At 35.1% G+C, this 22,414-nt stretch overlaps 1 protein-coding gene across 1 annotated transcript; it reads left to right on the top strand.

Moving 5' to 3' along the window:
• The first annotated feature begins 238 nt into the window (after positions 1-238).
• ANXA10 (annexin A10) lies at positions 239-21,505 on the top strand. Its single transcript, XM_058024834.1, has 12 exons — positions 239-256; positions 5,758-5,839; positions 7,722-7,816; positions 11,817-11,930; positions 14,076-14,166; positions 14,542-14,621; positions 17,146-17,199; positions 17,328-17,421; positions 18,789-18,884; positions 19,526-19,584; positions 20,523-20,645; positions 21,437-21,505. Exons 1-12 carry the CDS (start codon positions 239-241, stop codon positions 21,503-21,505), a joined length of 975 nt encoding a protein of 324 aa, XP_057880817.1.
• Positions 21,506-22,414: the final 909 nt, after the last annotated feature.

The raw sequence follows: 22,414 nt of genomic DNA, 5'->3' as shown, positions 1-22,414 counted from the left end.
AATGCATGGTTAATGACTAAGCACACAGCATATCTAAAAAGCCCAAGGACACAAGGTACCAAGGTTCTGCTTCATTGTTACTTTGGAGCCTAATGTACTTGGTGTCAGTTTGATTGAATGGCTTCTCACAAATCTCCAAAGCAGAACAAGATTTAACCAAAGCAACTGTATTTTCTCTTGCTTTAAGTCTAGGGAAGATACTCTTCCATCTCAACAGAACTTGAAGACTCATAGCAAAATGTATTGTGGAGATTACGTGAGTATAATTATTTGTTCTCTAAAATCTTCCCAACTTTTTCATTCCTCTTGAGTTGTTGTCACATGCTGGTATCCATTTCCCTTCACTGCTAGAAATTCATGTTAGGGGAAGATAATTTATCAGTGATTTGGGTCTAATCCTGGTGTTACATATGTGTATATATATATAAAGTCTCTGAAACAAAAACTAAAATAAGAATTATCAGTTCTTGTCTCACGATTCTAGACCTTTCAAGAAAAAGCCATGCAAGCCTCCTTGTGAGGTCCTTTTGGTGGGTTTGCACTAAGCTGCTAAACAAGAAGCTAAATTACATACTATCACCCAACTGTATTAAAGATATAAATGTGAATTTTTCAGAAGATACTCAATTCTGCCACTGTTTGGGGGGGGGGTTATAATTTGACAAGACCACCTGTAGTTGCATAAAGTAACTAAATAGCTTTATCACTTCTAAAAATTTGTTTTGTTCATAGCGTGAAAAATATTTTAAAGTAAAAAAAATGCTACCCCTACAAGAGCCACAACACAGGAAGAGTTATCAGTGATTGTTCCCTATCTAAAAGCTGTACAATATATTAAATGGCTTCACTAACGCTCTTTGAGAAAAAATAAAATTTTAAATCTTCATTCTGGAAACTGTTGTAGTTACTGTTTCATGACAAAAAAATATGAAATTTCTCTCAATACATGGCATACTGATCATCATGTTCTCTAATGATTTTCTTTCAGTTATTACTGACATGAATAATGATTTGTTCCTTTCAAAGGCTTTTTATACATACATTCCCAACAAACTTACAAATCAATATGGAATTTCCTAAAGAATAAATATTTTTCCCTTTCTTATTTTAATATAAAGTATAACTGACTAATTATTCCAGTCTTTCCAGTAAAGTATTTCTTCTGATAAAATTATTTAAATAAAGCATATATTTGCTTTTTTAAAGTGATTGCTATTGAATCAGGATTAGCAATATATTCAGTTTTCCGCAGTTTGGGATCTTGCATCCTTAACTAGATGCAAGACAGTTAAAAACTTAAGAGACTTTCTTCTTAGTTTCTTTTTTCCCCCTCTTTTAGTTACGGTAATTTTGTAATCTATTCCTGATAATTTAAGGACGACAGAAAGAATACTGTAACTTAAAATGGTAGTAGATCATATTCTGTTGGAGAAGACAAGAAATACAGTTTCTTTTCTTCTACTGATTTACTGCAACCTATTACATTTAAGTAATTGACACTGCATCTGCATATAATATTTTTTCTAAAACTAATGGCAGTTTCCTTATAAAATAACTTACAGAAGAAATATTTTAAAGTCATTGCAATTGGCAATTATCATATTTACAATAACAATGCAGTATATTTTGATAGCATTATAAAGAAAATCAAATAGATAAGACAATTTTTTACTGTGGCAGATGTTTGCAATGGTATGAGGCTTAATATAATGTAAGTACTACATATTAGGCCACTGAACTACTTGAGCAGAGGGGACACAAGTTTCTAATTCTGATACACTGAATTACATCAAAATACTCCTGAATAAATGGTTTTAATATCAACTCTCTATTCCCTCTTCTTCTAAACATAACAAGGCACACTGATAAACCCTTTTCCCCCCCATCATCACAGAAACAAAAGAGCAGAGAAGCAACTGTAGACAATGGGGAGTACAGCAGTCCCAGGAAGGAGAAAAACCTGACTCCAGGCTTTCTCTGAAAAGTATTGGGATGGATTCCCAGGTTAGGTTAATTTTTACTGTTTATTCCAATTCCCATGCATTATGGAATGGAAAGGGAGAGAAATTGGGTATTTCTATGGGCTAGATCACTGGATCCTAGAAACAGACTTCCCTATGAGGCATCCAGACAGAATGAGGATATGTAAGGCAGAGCTGCATGTAAACATTCTCCCCTGAATGCTGCTGGTATTTAAAGAGCAGTTTGGTCATGGAGCAGTGGCAGTTTCCTTTGAAGAGACTGAGCAACAAAATAGCAGAAAAAAATCACTCTAGCAAACCTCAATCAAGAAAACAGGGCTTACACAGGACTGAGTGGTGAGACCATAGCATTAATTGCTTCTCTACTCTTCTTAAACACTATTCTAGAGTCCAAAAATGTGCTAGAAGTACACTTTGAACTTAGAGATATTTTTCAAGGAATTCCAGAACTTTGAATATACCATTAATTCAGAAGCATAAGAAAAATAAAAATTATTCAGAAGTATTACTTTCTAAACATGCTTTCTTCTTTAAGATGATCTTCTTTATATTTTATGCTACCCATATCAGTAATTACGTACCTTATCTGTGAACAATCAGATAGGATGGAGTCCTTCAAGATCACCAATGATATACAAACTATTAACAGCAGCAGCCCTGCCAGATTCAGCAAGTCAAGGCATCATCCATATTAGAGATTATGCACAAAAAAATACCACAATATAAAAAACACCCTATAATAAATACCACAGGCAAAACTTTCAGAAATGAGACAAGATAACATCTGTGACCTCTCTGAATACATATACAGGGAGAGATGGAAGGCTTTGGAGAATGAATTTACTGTGTTTAGAAGTATCCCTTCCACTGCTGTATCATATTATAGAAATTAAATGAAACACATACAATAAACTCAAAACAAATCAAAGTACTCATGAAATTTTTATTTAATAAAGTTGCACTCAAATTATATTTTTGCAAAAGTATAGCTAGCTCATAGCATGTGGTTAGCTAATAAAGAACACATTTTATTTTAGCAGACATTCCCTGTGGGAAATATTCAGACGAAGGAGTCTGACTTCAATTGCTTGTTATCAGCAGAATGACTTACTGAACAAATATTATTAGAAGGTTGTTCGTACTTCAGAATGCTTTTCCATCACAAGACTGAATTGCCTGAAGTTTGCACATCATAATTTGATAAAAGCAGCCTCACCTTTTACTGATACTTTTGTTGAACTGCTTATGACTTTGGTCAGAAAAAGCTATAACTTTCTTGCTTTTGCACAGAAGGAAGGTAAATTCCAAGTATCATTTTCCAGAACGATTATAAATTTTCCAGACCCTTTCCAATCTTTTTCATTGTTCTGGTTCATTCCACCAACACCACACAAACCTGTCTGCTCAGCTTAATTTGGAATCACTTTCTTACAGGACAGTTAAAAGAACATATGCAAAGCCAGAGATATGTACAGAGTGACAACCTGGGCTACCTCTGTAGAGGCAGATCTGCAATTTTGAACATGAGGGTATCCTGAGATTAGAGAGAGGAATAAATATCTTAACTTAAAAAAAATCACTGAATCACCTTTGGAGATTTACTTGCTTTATAAAATGCTTTGACACTTAGTGAGAAAAAAAGCAAATTTTTTTTTCCTCCTGAAAAACAGATATCCCCTTCACTAGGATGCTGCAGAGGAAAGACAGCATGAAAACCATTTTTCCATGTTCACATACAGCAGTTTGTCTAAACTAACTCACAAAAAGGCTAAATTGCTCGTGGAAATTACTTTCCTCTGATGCTTTTTTGAAGACATTTTCTTTGTCATGCTGAATCCTAATCCTGCAATGAGAGCTCCAGCAAAATGATTAATATGTTGTGACGGATGCTAGAATCCAGATATCAAAATTAAATTGTACAATTTTTCACATCCTTTCAGTGATTGCCCCCATTTCCAGAACAGACATTTCCCCCATTTTCTTCAGAAAATTTGTCTTTATTTGTGAATATTCATCAATCCACCTGCTCCTAGCTGTAACTTTGAACTTTATAATGAATTTGAATCATATTGGTAGAGGAATGCAATCTCTTATGAAGTTTTGTGGAAACACTGTTCACACAGTGAACAGTGGGGGGTGAGGAAACTGAATTCTATTACTAGTTAAAAATCTATTGCCAGCAGTTGAAACTCAATGGTCATTTATTCCATTGCCCTAGCATTAGCCAAATAATACGTTCAGACTTTGGACTCAGTCATGGGACTGAGTCATATTTTATTTAGCCAGTGGTTGTCTCAGAAAGGACCCCATGGCTTGTTCCTAGGTGGAACAAGGTGAGGAAACAAACTGCAAGTACATGGTGAAACAGAGACAAAAGAATCAGGAAAAAAACCCCAGCTGTTTTTATCTGCAGTGCTCACAGAACAAGTCAGCAGCCAGAGCATAATGCACGTTCCTTTATCACTCAATCTCACATTACTGAAACTAATGGTTGTTTGATAATGTTTACTTATTTTAAAATAATTTTTATTGGAAATAATACTGTTGATTTCTTTATTAGAAAAAGGTTATAGAATTATTAGATTAAGAGTTGGTAGGCCACCTACCCCAGTCTTTGCTCATTAAGGGTAGGAACCAAAAGCTCCCTGAAATCAATAAAAATACTTTCATTTATACTATCTGAAATTAGGATAAAGCTCTCATAGTAAGAATATTAGAGTGCAAAAGTGTCCCTGCTCTTCTCAACTTAAAAGAAGATTTCTGTTACTTTGTCACAATTTGTTTTACTCCTGTGGATGGGATGGAGAGCATTGTATTTAGAGAAATTATATTCAGTGAACATAAACTTCTTCTGAGATCACCAAGAAAGCCACAATGGAATTGTCACTTCTGTAGATTTAACTTTGCCGTGAGGAGCAATTTCTGTTCATCCCTGTAGTGAGCCATCTTAAGGCATGCAGAAGAGAAATCATGAGATCATATTGGTAATTTTCCTATCCCTTCCAGAGCTTAGGGAAGCAAAAGATGTTAGAGAAGTAAAACAGAAATGGCCATAGACTCCAAACTGGTCATCCTGATGTCAGAGTCCAATACTCTCTCACTAGGTTCTTTCAGTATCTGTCAACCTCAGTTATTTTCTTCTGTTTGTATTGCTCTGTGATTCTATTAAAATTAGTTCTTTTCATTATTCACAATTTTCTTAGAAAGAATAAGAAAAAATACATGAAATAAACTATCACTGAGAATGAGCTGACAATAATTAAATCAGTTCTAAAGCAACTAGAAAAACTGCATTGTCTTCTACATGTCAAGCTCAAAACTATCTCACTTGGCAGTGAGGTAACATCACTGCTTTAATAAATCACCAGGTTTGTCAGCAACCTATGGACCTCAGTCATCATTTCCTCATTAGTCCTTTCAAATTAGAAATACCATGAGGAATAAATACTGAAGACTGTCACAGATACCCCAGATTAACTTTGAAATATAAAATAATACTTTTTAAATGGGTTTGCAAAGGGATTTACATTTTAAGGTAAATCCCCACCATTTTTTTCCTATTAAGGCCTAACTGATGCTAGGGGCAACTTCCTCCAATACAGTCTGTCTTCCTATGGTCACCTGAAAGCTTAAGTTCTGTTTCATAAATCACAAACCACACATCCTGCTCCCCGTGAAGCAAAGAAAATTTAAAGTTATGATTGTTTTGCAGCAGAATTAGGTATATCATGTTAAAAATGTTAAACACCTCAAATTCTGATTTTTCCTTTTGTAGACACAAGGAACAATTCTTCCTGCTCCAAATTTTAACCCTATAATGGATGCCCAGTTGCTAGGAGGAGCCCTACAGGGAATTTGTGAGTATCTTGACTGATTCTAATGCGAATTTCCTCTTTTTCAGAAAGCTCTCATAAAGCATTAGGCAAAATATAAACTCATAAAATTGTTACTGCTTATCTGCAAAGTCTTCAAGGAAACACAAGACACACTGATGATGTCCAAATAAATAGTCTGCATTTACAGGAACTAAGAGTTGATCAAGATTAATCTAAAATCCATACCAACACTTACAGTAATGAACACTTCATTAAGAAAACAAGAAAAACAGAATTCTGTGTTGCATCACTAGAGTGAGGGATAAGAAATGAAAGTATTTTAGTTGTAACTTCAACAACTAAGTGTTACCAAGGTCTGCTAAGTCTCTTATTCAGTCACAAGAAATAAAAACAGATGGAGTAGAAAGTTTAAAGAATTCATTACCTTCTCAGTTTTTGCTTTCAGTGTTAGTTCCAAAAATCTTTTATTCACAAAAGGATTTTTCTCAGTTCTGATTTTTTTCTTTTCCTATTGAACTTTGTTGGTATTGCTGAGGGTCAAGATATAGATTTTTTTTTTTAATCTTAAAATGTCTTCCTCACTTTAAAACTGTTCTCTGTTTCAGAGCTTTTATACCCCTTGGGCTTTTCACAAGATTGTACAGGACCAAATCTTGCATGTTGTTTTCAATTTCTTTAATGAAAATGTGAGGACTCAGATTTAATGTCAAGTGAACCACAATAAGCATTATTCATCAAGGGGAATCTAAAGTATCTTTATGACCAAATTGGCTACAGATGAAAAGTTTTAAGCATCTTCCTACACTTCAAAGAGTACTTCTAAGATAACATTGATAAAATATGAAATATTTTGATGTTGCTAATATATGAAAATATAGAGGTTGTATTCTTCATCTAATACTCTAAGTACAAGAACATCAACCTTAATTTTAACCTTCCTGCCAAAGTACATGGAACAAAGTTGTAATTTAAAGGACAATTGAAAAAAAAAAAAACTCATCTTCAGAGAAGGTAAAGTCACTTCATACTTTACAGGCACTGACTGACCCTTAATCCTGCACATGGCATTCATTCTTATGAGGATGTTCAGTCACCCTCTGCTGATACTACACAAATTTTATATTTATATTTTATAATATTTCCTATATCTGGACCGTTCTCAGTTTTTACTAGAGAGACCATGGAAGCTGCAAAGATTCCTAGTGATAATTATTTTCTGAAATGTAAAAAGAAATCATTAAGTACAGTATCCCAACCGTTTGGATGCAAAAACAATTTCAAAACTCAAAAATAGTTTTCTGAATATGCTAATAATATTTTTTAAGCAATAATACTGGTTCATTATAGAAGTTTACTAGTAAGTTCTACCTATCAAGCAAACCATCATAGGTAACCTTCAATAAAATGCTCTTTTTTAAATGGAGTAAGATATAATTTTTAAAACTTCATACAGTTTCCCTGAAATTATAACTGAATTTATCAATAAATGGTCTAACAAATTTATTATTCTGATAAAACAGATCCCTAAATCTTAAATGACAATTCAATCAATATCAACAGAACACACCAATATTACTTCCAAGGCTCAGCCACAAATCCTGCTACCAGGCCTAGTTCTGAATCCTTGAAAGCCTGTTTTATTGATGCTTTCAAACCCACTGAGCTGGTGAGAGATGATGATGAGTCTGGTAATAACAGACTGCTTCACCTTTTGATGGTATTACACCAGCAAGTGCAAGACACACAAGCACAGTAACATAACTGGTGTTGGCAAATATTAGTAGGATATTAGTCTCTTGATCAGTTTTTCTAAAAATTAGCATAATGTTCTTAAAACAAGAAAAATCACAAATATAAATAATTAACACCAGTTTGTTAATTTAATTTAGTCATTTCTTTTCAGGTTGTGAAAAGGATGTGTTGATTGAAATCCTAACGCAGCGTTGCAACTCCCAGCGGCTCATGATTGCCGAGGCGTACAGAGACATGTATGGCAGGGTACGACAAACACTTGGTGCTTTTATTACTTCTTTCTCCCCTGTGCAGCTGGCAGCCCTTCTCTCAGGTCACTCACTGGAACCACAGGCCTGTCAGACAGCTGGCTGGCACAACACCTTGGCACACAGCCTGCTCGTTGACTATTGATGCCTCCGAGGGTATCACATTGTCATTTCTACAGCAGAAGTGTTGTCTGCCACACAGAGTTAGAAAAGAGTGGGGAAAGTTCCTTCTTCTACAGGCCATTCTTCTCTATTGACCAACCTAAAATATCTGAACAGACTTTCTTCCTTTATGTGCTTTTTTGGAATAAATAATAAAATAGTATGGTAACCAAAGAAAAATACCATACACAAGAGTTATAGGCTTTTTACCTTACTCACATAATGATTCATGTTCACATCTCAAGCACTGACAGTCTCACATCTCACTCCATATAGTCCCATATGTACATTAAGCACAATAGTCATCTGACCTGCTTAAATGTATGATCTTTGAAAACTGTTTAAAATTTAAGACAAAGTTATTTTTAAAAAACTGTATTTTACCTATATTTACTGTATATAACAACAGAATTGTTGCTATCTGAGTTCTTAAACATACACAGAGGTATATATCCTCATTCTATTTCCAGATCTGTTGTTGCTAACCAAAAACTTTAGGAAAGTTGCAGTGTCTGCATTTTCCTTAGCTGCTACAGCTATACAAGGACAAAAATAATAGTAACATCCCTTGCAAAATTCTTGTGAAAGTCATGAAAAGTACACTGTAAAACTAGATACTATTTGATTAAGTTGACTAGACATGCCCTTCCCCTGAAAGAAAGCAGACAAACACTTAGGACAAAATCCAACTTTCTTCATTTCCTGAAGCATGTAAAACCAAAGGTTCACTGGAAAATTCCTTGCAGGCCAGTGTCTGCTTGCCATTGAATCTATCAGCATGAGTGAGAACAATGAGTTTGCACAAATGCTACCACAGAGCCGTCTCCCTTGATTAGGGTTAACGAGAAATGGTTCATTCAAAAACTCCACATTTTATGATGGTTTTACACCTCCAGTTCATTAACCAGCAGAATATGTTTGGGTGGTCAAGTTTTCTAGAGACAACCTTTAGTGTAGCAACTCTACACTAAAGAGCCTCAAAACCACTGACCCCTGAATAAGCTCAAAGACCCATTTACTGTCCTAGAACTGGAGGAAAAAGAGCTGGATTTAATCAGTATAGTGGGTTGATTTTGTACTGTTACTCATCTCCAGGAGATGAGTGACTTTATTTAGACTGTTAAAAAAAATGAAACACACAATAATTGTGACATTTTAGACATAGCCTTGAATGAATAAGTATATTTTATAGAGACCATAACAATAACTGACAATCACAGCTATCCACCTTCCAGAGACCATGACAATGATAGAAATCAGCACCTAAATTATTAAACCTTGTTTTTCTATTATGAGATATTTATTAGGTTACCATCACACATTCAAGCCATACAAGGTCAGCGTTAAGCCATGCAATATTCCTAAGTTTTAATGTTACTTATAGCAAACTAAAGTACATCGAGCTACCCAAAGGTGCCTGGGACATGAAGCACCCAAGCCCATTCTTCCCAAGTGTTCATTTATCTCCACCACTGGACAGTCCATCTCTATTCCTTCCATAGCAGCTGGCTGTTTTCTTTTAACCTTTTCTCTACAGTGTTTCAACAGGACCCATCACTTTAACAAGGGAAAATATTTAAAAGCTTTGTATTATGTTTTTGTCCTTAATTTCTACTCTCTGATACATGATTATCTAGAAATAATACAGTACCAAAATAGACTTGGAACTGTCCTTCAGGAACACAGTTATTTCATATTCACAGAGAACAATTATTGATTTGTTTTGAAAAGAAGAGCCAGTTAGACTAGTGGTGAGCAAAAATATAAAAAAAATCAGTAAGTCCCTATGAAAACATATCACCTTTAAATTCATACCTCTTTCAGCCATATGAGTTAACATGAAGTGCTATAAAGGCAGTGGACATGGATCTGATACACAGATCTGATGACCTAGAAGAAAGAAAAAAGCCAAATATGTCAGATGTCCTTTTTAAGAATCAGTGTCTAAATCTATGAATAATAATAGAAGGGAAAGGCAAGAAAACAGTTTCCATATCCTAGCAATGGGCTACAGAATACTCTAAAAAACATGGAACATACTCCAATACACCCACAATTTTAATTCAAATTATTTCATTAGGCACTGGGTACACTTCACAGTGCAAGATGCGAAGTTCATCATGATACTCTTGACAGTTCCTTAAATAACCCTACCAAGAATGTGATGTAAAATCCCTGCCAAGAATGTGATGTATCTCACAGCGAGTTGCGCCAGTTTGTGCTTTGAAAGAATTTAGCACACATCGCACTTCCCTGGCTGCAATTTGTCCCACTGGTTATATTGCATTGAACAAATGCACCATTAGGCAAGCCCAGTTTATGAGTGGCAAACATCACAGGACAGAGAAGAGATGTGGCATGGCAACAGCAGTTTTAACCTTCTCAGTTCAATTTATGGTAAACCTTTTGGTCCCATCCTTTCCCACTTTACTTCACATCAGTCTGCTCAGTATGGCAGCCACTTTGCCCATTCATTAGACAAATGTAAACTGAGACACATAAGGAGAGAAATATTAAAATTAAAAAGACCTGAACTACCTGCATGATTCAGACATACAGAGAAGTTTTAAGATTTCTTCTTACAATTAGGCTCCAAGGATTTCATGTAGATTAGGAAATTATAATAGTGACAACTTAGAGCTGTCTTTTATTTTTTTCCAATACTTCCCTTAGTTCTGATTGCAGGAGTAATTTTTAAGTAGTATCTATTTGTATTATTAATTCATTTTCCCACAGGCATGTTGTCAGAAGTAAAACGTCTTAATGAATTAAATTCTACTCCATGTGTGATTTAGTTGCTGTCAAATGAATCTAAAGTGCATTCAACAAAGACTGTGTATGTTTCTTCATCATAAATTTAATTTTTAATATGCATATGTCTTCCTTCATAGCTACTCTAGCTATTAAATTAATTATATTCAGAAATATATTAAAATCAAAGTACTGGACTGAAAAAAACCAGCTCTGGAAATACACTAGTTTATATAATGGGAACTGTTTCTGGCATGCCTTTCAATTCAGACAGACTAGAACATCTTGCAGGTGTCTAGTGCTGCATACAAAATACTAAAAAAAAAGACTGCACAAGTGTCCTCAATCAAAAACAGTAACTAGTTGTAACTTAACAAGCTTTTGGCATTTGCAGTGTTATGAAAGATGCTGCTATGAATGGGGAGGAAACTCTAATCCATTTCTTAGCTATCTGACAAGAAAGCACTGAGAAATATGAGGAGGAAAAAGGGGGTCCCATGTTATTAATCCAGCATCTATCAAAAGTAGTGAACTAATTTAGAATGTAAAATATAACTGAATTGAAGTACATAACCTTCCAGCTATCCAAAGCTAATATTTTTATGTACTAGGAGCAATACAGATTATTTTTTCCTAAATTATTCACATGGTAACACTAAAAAGAACCAAAAGAAACCACTTGTGTTTTATGAGCTTGATCTTCCAAAGGTGCTTACACCTCTCAGATTCACACAGGGAATAAATTAAGGGAAGCTGCAGATGCTCTGATGTGATATGCAGTTTTCCAAGACTAAGTAATAATTGCACTTAAACATCTACATTTTCTTCTCTGTTCTAAGAACTGAAAGCAACAATCCATTGTGGTCTACTGGCTTTGCACCTATTCTCATCTTGCTCATACTAGTAAAACAAGCATGTACTACTTGAACAATTTTTTTAATTTTACTTAATCTTTGCCAAAATTAATCTTTAACAGTTCATCCTGAATCATTTAGGCAGAAAACCACTTATAATTTTTTAAGCTGTCTTAGTAAAGTGTGACTATAGAGATAATCCTGTCTGTGCACTTTCTTTTTCTTTTCAAGGACTTGATAACAGACCTAAAAGAGAATCTCTCTCATCACTTTAAAGAAGTTATGGTTGGCTTGATGTACCCACCTGCATCCTATGATGCCCATGAGCTTTGGCATGCCTTGAAGGTAATCTTTATATTCAGAATGCTTAGAGTAGCAGTCATTAATTAGAGTGCTGAACACATATGATTTTTTTTTTTTTTTTACATTTCATTGGTTGATAAACTACTGAAAGTTAGTACACTAGAGTAGTATACTATCACTTAGACCACCAGTCAACAGAAATACAGTGCTATTTCAAGTTTATCCATCAGTGTGCTAAAATCAGCATAAATAATATCTTTGTCATGGAACATACAAAGCCCATTTAACACCCATGGTAAACTCAGAAAATGAATAAAGATTTATACAGGGAACCATAAGGTGCTGGGTTTTGCAAGCATTTATGTATGCTAGAAACCAAGTTTATTTCTACAGCCAGCACCATGCACTGAAGCACCACCTCTCTAACAACCCATACTTCTTTAGCAGAAGAAGTCTCTGTAGAAACACTTACAAATTACTCTGTGACAAAGCAGCACAGCATACTGCACAGTCAAGAGGGCCATGATACACAGAGTATCACAAGTTCAGAAGGCTTTAAGCATTCACCCAGAGTAACACACTACCTCATCTGAAGGCTTCTAGCATCTGCCCATACACAGTACCACCACTCCACTTCAGAAGCTGTGTGTGCTCTTTCTGTTCTTTAGCCCAGCCTTTTATACCCTCTCATTGATGCATTGCACCTGTGTGTCCCTTTGGAGGTTGGTCAGTGCCCTGGGCCCTCCATGGCTCATTGCTGTCAGTGCTGCTCACCTGCTGCTCACAGCTGCACCCACTGGGGATGAGGCTCGGCCACAGCCCCACCCCAATGACCACAGACTGTGTGCCTACAACAAAGTAAGAGTAATTCCACTGAAACAGAACTGATTGCCCATTTTGAAGGAAATATTTCCTTGTCTTCCCTGGATCTGAGACTGCAATCCTCACACAACTGAAGCTTGTGAAAAAAAAAACATTCAAATATCAGGTCATTTAATGGTGACATTCATTCCTACAGGGCATTGTGAAGACCAAAAGCATAACTTAATTCACAGAGGACTTCAATATATTCTTTGAAACCAGGCTGATTGCTGGCTATTGAAAATAATAATTCTTCTATGGAAATTCCTGAATTACCAACTCCTAAAAGACAGGAAGGCATATCAGAGTTCAACATTGTTTTCCTTTTCTTTCCACGGATGTTTGCTACTGTCTGCTGTCACAAGCAAGACAGAGATTACAAGATGGGCAAGACGATTTATCTTGCCGATTTTGAGAATTCTGCCCCCCCCCACCAAAAAAAGTTACTAGTTTTTTCTTGTTCTTCTGATACTTAAATAAATTTTTAGAAGTACTGGTATGTCTTTATTATAGTTGGCATTAAAAGGATTGTGAAATATCACTGCTAACAAAGGAATAATGTCTTTCATTAACATTATTGACAAAATTGCCAAGTTTATTTTTTCCTAAATGTGGGTCAAGCTTGAACTTTTTTACAGTACTCTCTTTTGACCTGGATTCATATGGCAAATGTAAAAAAAAACAGCCCATGTGTATCTATGGGCTCTAATGCTCTTCTGTTATCCCAAATGCAAAATATTCATTAACACTATCCATGTATATGTCAAAAGCAGCATATGCACCACATCTTATGTCAAGTGAAGTTTATAAAATTAATTCAAACTCTGGGAAAATACAGTGATTTGCAGCACTGCATGTACTCCATGATGCTTTACTTTAATACCAAGTTCTATGCTAGATATTGCAGACTATAGCATTCCTAAATAAAATATTAAAAAAATATATTATAAGAAGAGAGAAGACCAACATAATAACTATGCTCATGTCTACTTCAGATTTCCTGAGCACTTGCTATGGATGTATGCTCAATCTTTGCATCTGATTTCTTTCAGCAAACAACAATTCTTACTAAAATTCTAAAATTATTCCTATTATGTTTCTGTCAACACTAGTCTTGCTTCATTTCCCACTTGCTAAGGTACACGATGAAATTCAGATTTAGAAATATATTTGAAATATATTAATTTGAACAGGTAGGTTATGCAAAAGGTACACTACAGAAGCTGCTATTATTTTGTTATTTCTAATAAGGACATCGCTGCTTTCTTCTAAAAATTTGGGTTTCTACTACACAACATCTTTTCATATTTACTTCTTTCCATACAGGGAGTAGACACAGAAGAAAAATGTCTAATTGACATATTAGCCTCAAGATCAAATATGGAGATCTTCCAGATGAAAGAAGCCTACCTGATGCGTAAGCTGTTTTACCAAGTGCAGAGTAGCAGTTGTACTATTTGTGTTCTGGAGGTATTAGCACACACAAAGGAACAGAACTACAGAAATACAGTACAGACCAGTAGAGCCTGGTTCCCTCTCCACATCCTCTCCCACACCTCCATACAAAAGGCTGAAGCAATGTGGGGGTGAGCAGGCCAGCGGGGACGGGGGCTGAGGGCCCCCAGCAGGGCCAGATGGATGTGGCAGCCCCACAGCCAGGTCCTTGTAGAACCTGCCCAGGTTAAACTGGAATAGAGTAAGCCTATTTATCCTTTATTTGATAATCTTCATTTGTACTATTCAGAGCATGTTCATTTGTGATTTAAGATTATATGGTTTTGGTTTAACCTAGAATATAATTCTGATCTTCAACAAGATATCGATTCTGAGACTTCGGGTCACTTCAGAGATACACTCATGAACCTTGCTCAGGTACTGTAAAAACAAGAACTGTGACTTACATTTCCAAAAGATGCATAATTACTTTCAATAGTATTTGATAAGTTTTACATTTTAAGGTGACTGTGATTTAAGCTAGTTCAATAGGGCTGCACTTTTAAACAAGAAACAGGAGGGAAGCTGATGAAGAGAAACTGAATTCCTTAATCTACTCTGACTTAGACTTTGGATATCAGATGGAAGCAAAGGTAAACAGATTATTTTATAAATTCCCATTGGTATTCACCTGCTGACCCTTTGCTCCATCTGTCTCATCTCAAAATGTGTCTACTTGCATGTACAAATGTGATTGTCATTTTTAAAAGCATATGTTTTCTCCATTATCAGAAAACATCATAAACCAGTCAAAAATTATGTGAAAATAGAGATATATTCACATTTGACTAATAAATAAAGAATTAAAGAGTTCACTGCTTAAAATATAATGCCCTTTGTGCTATTGCATATGCTAAATCACAAAATGCTAGCACAGAAGAAAAGGAAGTATCACTTTTACATACCAACTTATGCAGTTTCACTAGTCTGTAGTTTATACAAGAGAGTGTCACCCTTGTCATTCTCATTGCAGTCACTGTGCTAGTTATCTTTAGAATCTTTTGTAAACCAGAGTAGCAAATAATAAAGGACTGCCATGGGATAACAGCATACATAAGGTGTATCTGTACTTTTAAATATGTGCATGTCTGAGGAAAAACTTCTTACACAAATTTGAAATAACATTAGGCTTCACTGAAGTTAAAAAGACAAATTTCAAAAGAAGAAGGTATAAACAGAAATATTTTTTTCTCACACTGGATGTTTTTTCCCTAATAATGAAAACTTTTCCTTGCTTAAAAATGAAGAGCAACCTCACTTAAGCAACCTCACTTCTCATAATTATTAAAACCATGGGACATATTTACCTGTCAAATGAATCAAATTTAAAAGAATCTCTGATTATACATTACTACTCCTAATTTTCTTAAAGCCTAGGTGTTGATAAAGAAGCCTAAAATCAGAAATTTTGTGGCTAACAAAATCTGCTATTTCACTCAAGATAAGAAGAGTTGTAGGAAATTTCAACTTGACTCAGTTATGAAGATTGTTAGTCAAATCACTCATGCTTGCATATTAGCTTATATTAAAACTCAGTGATATTCCATTAAAGCATACCCTTTCTAATTCTATAACCATGGAACACTTCCAGTGCATCCTTCAATGCTTTCTTGCAGAAAACCTCTGCTTTGATTTCTTTTAAATCAAACTACTGAGACAAGTAAACATGCTCCACATATGCAGAGCAAACTATTAAATTGCTAGAGTACTTTATTTATGGTTTTCATGTCCAGCCTGAGGCAGATTAGATTATATTAATCATATAGGTTATGGTCCTTTCTAAAGAAATTAACAGAGATAAAAGAGTTTCAAATTCAGGCTAACTAATATTCTAGTCTAAAACAAACATTTTATTCTAATTATCTTTTTTGGGTATTAACTGAAATATGATAATTTTCTACAATTTAAAACATAATTACACAAATGTTACTGGAGAAAGTGGGCATTTTATTCATGTAGAGTATTAGTACAGTTATTTTATTGTATACTGCCCTGTCTTTATTCCCTTGTTTTCTTGTGTATGTAATTTTATCCAGCCATTTCATCAAATTCACTTCAGATAATTTATCCTACTAGAAATTTCACTTAGTGAAATTCTCACCATTTAATTAACATGTAAATTAACATTTTTAACAAAAAAGAACTATAAATAAATCATTCTACAAGCTGACAGCCAATACCTAATTTTAATCCTTCCCTTCATATGTAACACAACTGTAAATTGTAAACAAAATTGCTTCAAGCACATATTATTAAGGCAGAAAATACATGAGCTCCAGATTTTTCCAAGTTCTGCAGACAAGGCTGGTTTGTATCTTTACAAGATGACTATGGTTATAAAAGCAATTCCACAAGTAGCGTGTTCTTCTCTTTTTCTGACTATATAATTCAGAACATAGTGTGTCTATTAAAGAGTTTAGCTTGGTTTGTGTAACTGAAAAGCTAGTGAATGTATGTGAATTTTAGAAATATTCTTTTGGGGTTTATGTATCAAAGTTGTCAAACCATTTCCTAGCTCTGGATCTTAATTTTAGACAATTATGAGCAAGAAAAATCTCTATTATTTTATGAGCTTGCTCTATGGTTTGTGCAGGAAGAAAAATACATCGAGAAAAGATTTTTCTGGTAATATGAATATTGATAAGAACTAATCAGTATGGCAAATGTTACTCCTATCCTTATTTTCCCCTCAGAGTTGCATATTAGAGTAAACAATATAACATCCATAATTCTGAAAATGGTGGTGGGATTGTGGTGGTCAGGTAAAAGATTTAAAACAGGACTAAAAATGGGATATGTTACCTCAAGAAATTCAACATAGCTTCATACACAGAGAACTTCATATTCCTACAGTGGTTTAGGATTTAACTTTTGAAGAATATGTATCTCTCTTTTCCCTCAGGGAACAAGGATGGAAGGATATGCAGACCCTTCTACAGCTGCTCAGGATGCAATGGTAAATATGCTCAGATGTGATGTTCTCAAACATTAAAAAAAAAACAGAAAACAAATACTGAAAAGTCATTAAGAATTTATTTTAAACATTTTGCTTTTTTTGTTTTTTCCATTTTTCTGATCTATTAGATTCTATGGGAAGCATGCCAGCAGAAGACAGGCGAACACAAAAACATGCTGCAAATGATTCTCTGCAACAGGAGTCAGCAGCAGTTGTGGATGGGTAATCCAGCAGTTCAGCTGTTTGAATACAGAGTGTAAAGGAAAAATGTGACTTGCTGAAAAAGCCATGCTTTGGATACCAAGACAGTCAGTGTGTAGCAGGACATTAGCCTGAAAGCAAATGTGAACTGTTGCAGCTCTCAGACTTGCACTGATGAGAATGGAATTTGGAAGTAATGCAAAACTGAACTTTGCCTGATGACTACTGACAGCTGTAGACAGAACAGACAGGCATCAGGATGCCTAATAACCCAGAGAAGAATGCATGACCAAAGAAAGGCAAATGTTACAGCTGCACTGAGTCTACACATGATAAAACAGGATGAGGGAGATTTTTCTTAACTATTTTATCCATTTTTCTTAAGCAACTCTTATGAGGGAAAACACTTAGGGAGAGCTGGAAAACATTTCAACAAATGTTTGCATATGAAAACTAGAATGTGTGGAAGCTTTTCATAGTTTCATAGAAATTTTTGATAGGAGCAGTGTTCACATCTTCAGTGTTCACATCTGCTCTCCAGTAATGAACATAAACACATAAATACAAGGGCCATTTTTATTAAAAATAGGAAATCAGACATAGCTACAGATTGCAGGAAATTTATGTGAGCTTATCCAAATCTCCCATTGTAGAAAATAAACCCATTTCACCTGGTGGCAAGTTTGAGTTTCTGCTCTGCAGTAGAAAAACAGTCTGTCTGCTGACTAGTTAATCACTGTGCAGCCAGCTGTATTTCTTACTTCAGCCTCCAACAGTAGCTTAGGACTACTTTGCTATCACAGATCAACAAATTCATTCAGCTGATGGTGACAGGATTAACACACCTGCTCTACTATGCTCTGCTCTCTTCCTGAGATCTGAGGGCCCTGCCTGTACTGCAGTGCTCCATAAGTTCTGTAGCCTGCAGAAGAGGAATTTTCCTCCTTCCCTACTGGAGAAAGCGCAGCCTGGGTATTTGTGTGTGTGCGTACCTGCACCCTGCAGCGAGCCTGCACGTCACGCCACTCCTGGCTCTGCCACCATCCACCAGCCTTGCCAGCTGCAGCCAGGCCAAGCAAGGAAGTGCCTTACTAGCAGGAGGTTCTTACCAGTGTCAGAAACAGATGTTGCTAGATATGTGGCATGCACTCATTTTATACTCCAGGCTGAAGAATCCAACGGGGAATGTCCTAGAAGCCAAGTTTCAAGCTACTCATTTAGGTTGCCTGACCTGGGCAATATAAACATAATGAAACACTGAGAATAATAAAGGTAAAAAATAAACTCAGTAGTTATAGCACTGGGGAGAAGCAAGGAAAAAATGCAAGTTGATCATTATTAATGAGCGAGAATAAAACAAGATCTTTTTTCCACCCCTCCCCCCCAAGTTTTCCAGGAGTTCCAAAATATCTCTGGGCAGGACATAGTAGACGCCATTAATGAATGTTACGATGGATACTTTCAAGAATTACTGGTTGCAATAGGTAATGTAAAGGTATTGTTTTTACTAGCAGCAATCTCTTCATAAACTCTAGTATATTATCTCTTGTGCATTAAGAATACTATTTTTTCTGATATTTTATCCACTTTAATCTCCTATATTATGCAATTAAATTTTCAGAGAAAATTAGAAAAGAATATTTTAACTACTTTCCCCTGTTAGTGTAAATCTAAAAATGTATCTATGGAGCACTAGCTTCTGACTGAGCACAACTAGTATGTACTTTATTTGATAATAAATTTTGTGTGATAACTGCATTTGCAAATGATTGTACATATATTAAATAACCAGCTATGTTTTCAGGACTTTGGTGGTATATAAACTAGTTTCAAGCTTTATGTACATTTATCTTTCATTTATAGAGTAAGGATAGAAATATTCCTACAAATAGAACATGTGAGTATATTCACTGATATTTAATAGGCCTTTTGAAGCAACAGCAATGAAGATCTACCACCAAACTTTCAAAATTATAAATATGGTTGTATTAGTGAATATTGGTAGTTTAATTTTAACCTGAGGCATGGACAGCACTACCTAGATTTTCATTTCAAGGAGCCCAAAGCCTAAAGAAAGTATTTTATAATAATCTTCTGTTTACCTGTTGCAATTCTTCCCTCCTAGTTCTCTGCATTCGTGACAAGCCTTCCTACTTTGCTTACAGGCTTTATAATGCAATTCATGTAAGTAGTCATTCTACCTCACATTTCCTAAACATAAGATTCCCTTATTTTGTTGTTTTTGTTTCTTTATTTGATTGATTATTCTAAAACCAGTACTTACAAATCAGTCTCTTCAATCTTTAAGGTGTGACTGTTTTAAAACTGTACCTACATAAATTTCAAAGCAGTGGTGCCTAAGCAACTAAGCAGCAGAAGTGCCTAAGCAGTAGAAGTACAAGTTTAAGTATTTAGACACCTTAAAAATTATCTGTCTGGTAACTGTCAATTTTTTTTAATTGAAGACTTTTTTTCTTTGCATGGAAACTCCCCCTGCTGTGCAGAACTCAATGTGCATTATTCTTACTGTATAATTTTTGTCTGTAGAGATTTAATAAGTATGGCTAAAACTTAAATAATAAATTAATGTTACATGAAGACAAATGCTTATATTTCTTTGGAGGACTTCATGCAGATTCTTTTATTTTTTGTTTAAGTGCTAACTTCTTTTGACGTTTTATTGCCACTAGATGTCCCCATTCCTCACAGAATTATACTATGAAAATTTTTTTAGAAACAGTTAAAATAAAACACATCTGAACAAAACCAATACAAATTCTAAAGCTATGGTTAAAAATCTCACAGCATTCACATGAAGCAGCAGTTTTTGTGAAATTTATTACTGGCCTCATTATAGTTTGAGTGGACACTGCAACAACAGTCAACTGCTACTCAAAAACTGAATTCCTAGGAATAGTGACAAAAGTTTGTCATATTTTCCTTTTTTAAAAGTTTCAGTACATGGATAAACCAGTGGCATAGAAGGACCCCTTGTTACTCAGTTATACGAATTCTATTATTTGAGTACATGAAAACTCAGTAGAATAAAACCCTTAGACTCTTTTAACATCTAGGATATCTTTATGGGTATTTTCTTCTCTCATTTTCTTTTTTCATTTTAGGACTTTGGGTTTCACAATAAAACAGTTATTAGGATTCTCATTGCCAGGAGTGAGATAGACTTGATGAACATACGCCAGCGATACAAAGAGAGATATGGGAAATCACTCTTCCATGACATTAAAGTAAGCTTTTACAAACTTCTGTATATATTCAGCACTGCTAGCACACAAACTGTACCACTCTGTTTAGCCATTTGCTTTAAAACAAAACAAACAAAAAAGCAAAGTGTAAAAACAATAGCACATTTTCAGTGCCTCAGTTTGATTTGAGTAAGTGCGAAATTAATTCTCAACTCACTCTCTGACTTTATCCCTCTCCAATGCAAGATGTGTTTATAAACAGGGCATGACAGTGTGTGCTGAACATGAGCTTGTCTGAATGATTTCTACACTGATTGAGAACATCTTATCTCATGTTGATCTGTAGGGCTAGGCTGGTACCACTTTTGTGCAAAACTGAAGTAAATATCTGGTCTTATCCTTGTGCTTAGGTATCCAGGTGCTTCACAAACCCTGTTCCTCTTGTACTCCTGGTCTTAAAAAAAAACAACTTTGAATGTGTTTAATTGTAAAAAAAGTCTCTTGCTAAGACACTACATTTTTATGTCACTGTAATCCAACTGCAAGACATGCAGCAACTTTATGAAATTGGTCATGAATTTTTGGTATTGAACTTGAGAATTAATAAATAAATTTGATCCAGCCTTTCAAAGATAGATGGTTTCTAGGTGCCCAAGCAACCAAAGGCCATGGCAAGTGAAATTTTTAAAAAATCTCAGCCTAGAATTCTTATGAAAACAATGTAATGTTTTACAAAACCTCATAATAGTCTAGTTCTTGTCACACACCAAAAAAAAAAAATTTCAGAAAATGTATAGTCACCAAAATGTTGATTTTTTTTTTTTTCTTTGCAGCATTTTGCTTCAGGCCATTATGAGAGTGCTTTACTTGCCATCTGTGCTGGTGATACAGAAGATTATTAAGAAGATGCACTCTGAAGGCTGTGCAAACCTATTTTAAATAGAAATTGAAGTTATATGCAATGCACTAACTCTAAGAGATCCCTATTTCATATAACAAAACAGCAAAATTAGTAATGTACATTTGCTAATATTAAATCTTTCTTGAGACAGGAAAAAATGTTGGCAGGAACATGGTTTTATCCCTAGTTCTAATTAATATTTCTGATTTTATGATTAATGTAAATTAATGCAACAAGTGGTAAAATTACTCCATGCAGGCATTTGTTTATCATTTAGGGTCACAACATCCCAAACATTCATCAACAGGCTCTGGAAGAATTTATTCACTTCCACACTAGAGAGAAGAAAATATTTTGCTTTATTTACTTTAATCGTGCAAGACGATTTCTTTCTTTAAGGATTTTTTTTCTTTTCTTTCCTACTTCTTAATGCCTCATATTTTATGTTCTTGAACACTATTGTTTTAGTTACAACCACACTAAGCATCTGCCCCATGTATTATCAGTCACTCATCAGAGTGCTTTTGTATTCTCTTTTACTTTCCTCACATACTTAATGACCTTTCCCTTATTCTGCTTGAAACAAAAGTAAAAATTAGAATCAAGTACTCCTTTCATTCCAGTGCCATGAACTGGAAAACCTGAAGGATGAAGTGCTACTTAACTTTAAGCAGGGAAATTCCAGAGGATTATAATCTCAATTCCATTTTTACCCATCTAGTTTTAACCATTCATTGAACATTGACCTTCAGAGCATGGAGGTATATCCAGGATGCCCTAGGTGGCACAAATCACGACCTGACTATTCGTGGGTAACTTTGCACCTCCTGGAGAGGCCGAAGGATGCGGCGCTCCCTGGAACACCCGCGAACAATCCGACACGGCAAGGAAGGGAAGGCGGCAGAGCCCG

This window comes from Melospiza georgiana, chromosome 5, assembly GCF_028018845.1.
Source record: "Melospiza georgiana isolate bMelGeo1 chromosome 5, bMelGeo1.pri, whole genome shotgun sequence".
Classification (NCBI taxonomy): Eukaryota; Metazoa; Chordata; class Aves; order Passeriformes; family Passerellidae; genus Melospiza; species Melospiza georgiana.
Note: the sequence above shows the minus strand (reverse complement) of the source record. Positions and strands in the feature narration are given on the sequence as shown.

What these genes read in the sequence shown, in the direction of transcription:
- ANXA10 (XM_058024834.1), top strand. An exon ending in GAAAGAAGCCTACCTGATGC is followed by an intron (nt 14,167 to 14,541) that starts GTAAGCTGTTTT and finishes GGTTTAACCTAG; the next exon opens with AATATAATTCTGATCTTCAA. An exon ending in CAGCTGCTCAGGATGCAATG is followed by an intron (nt 17,200 to 17,327) that starts GTAAATATGCTC and finishes CTGATCTATTAG; the next exon opens with ATTCTATGGGAAGCATGCCA.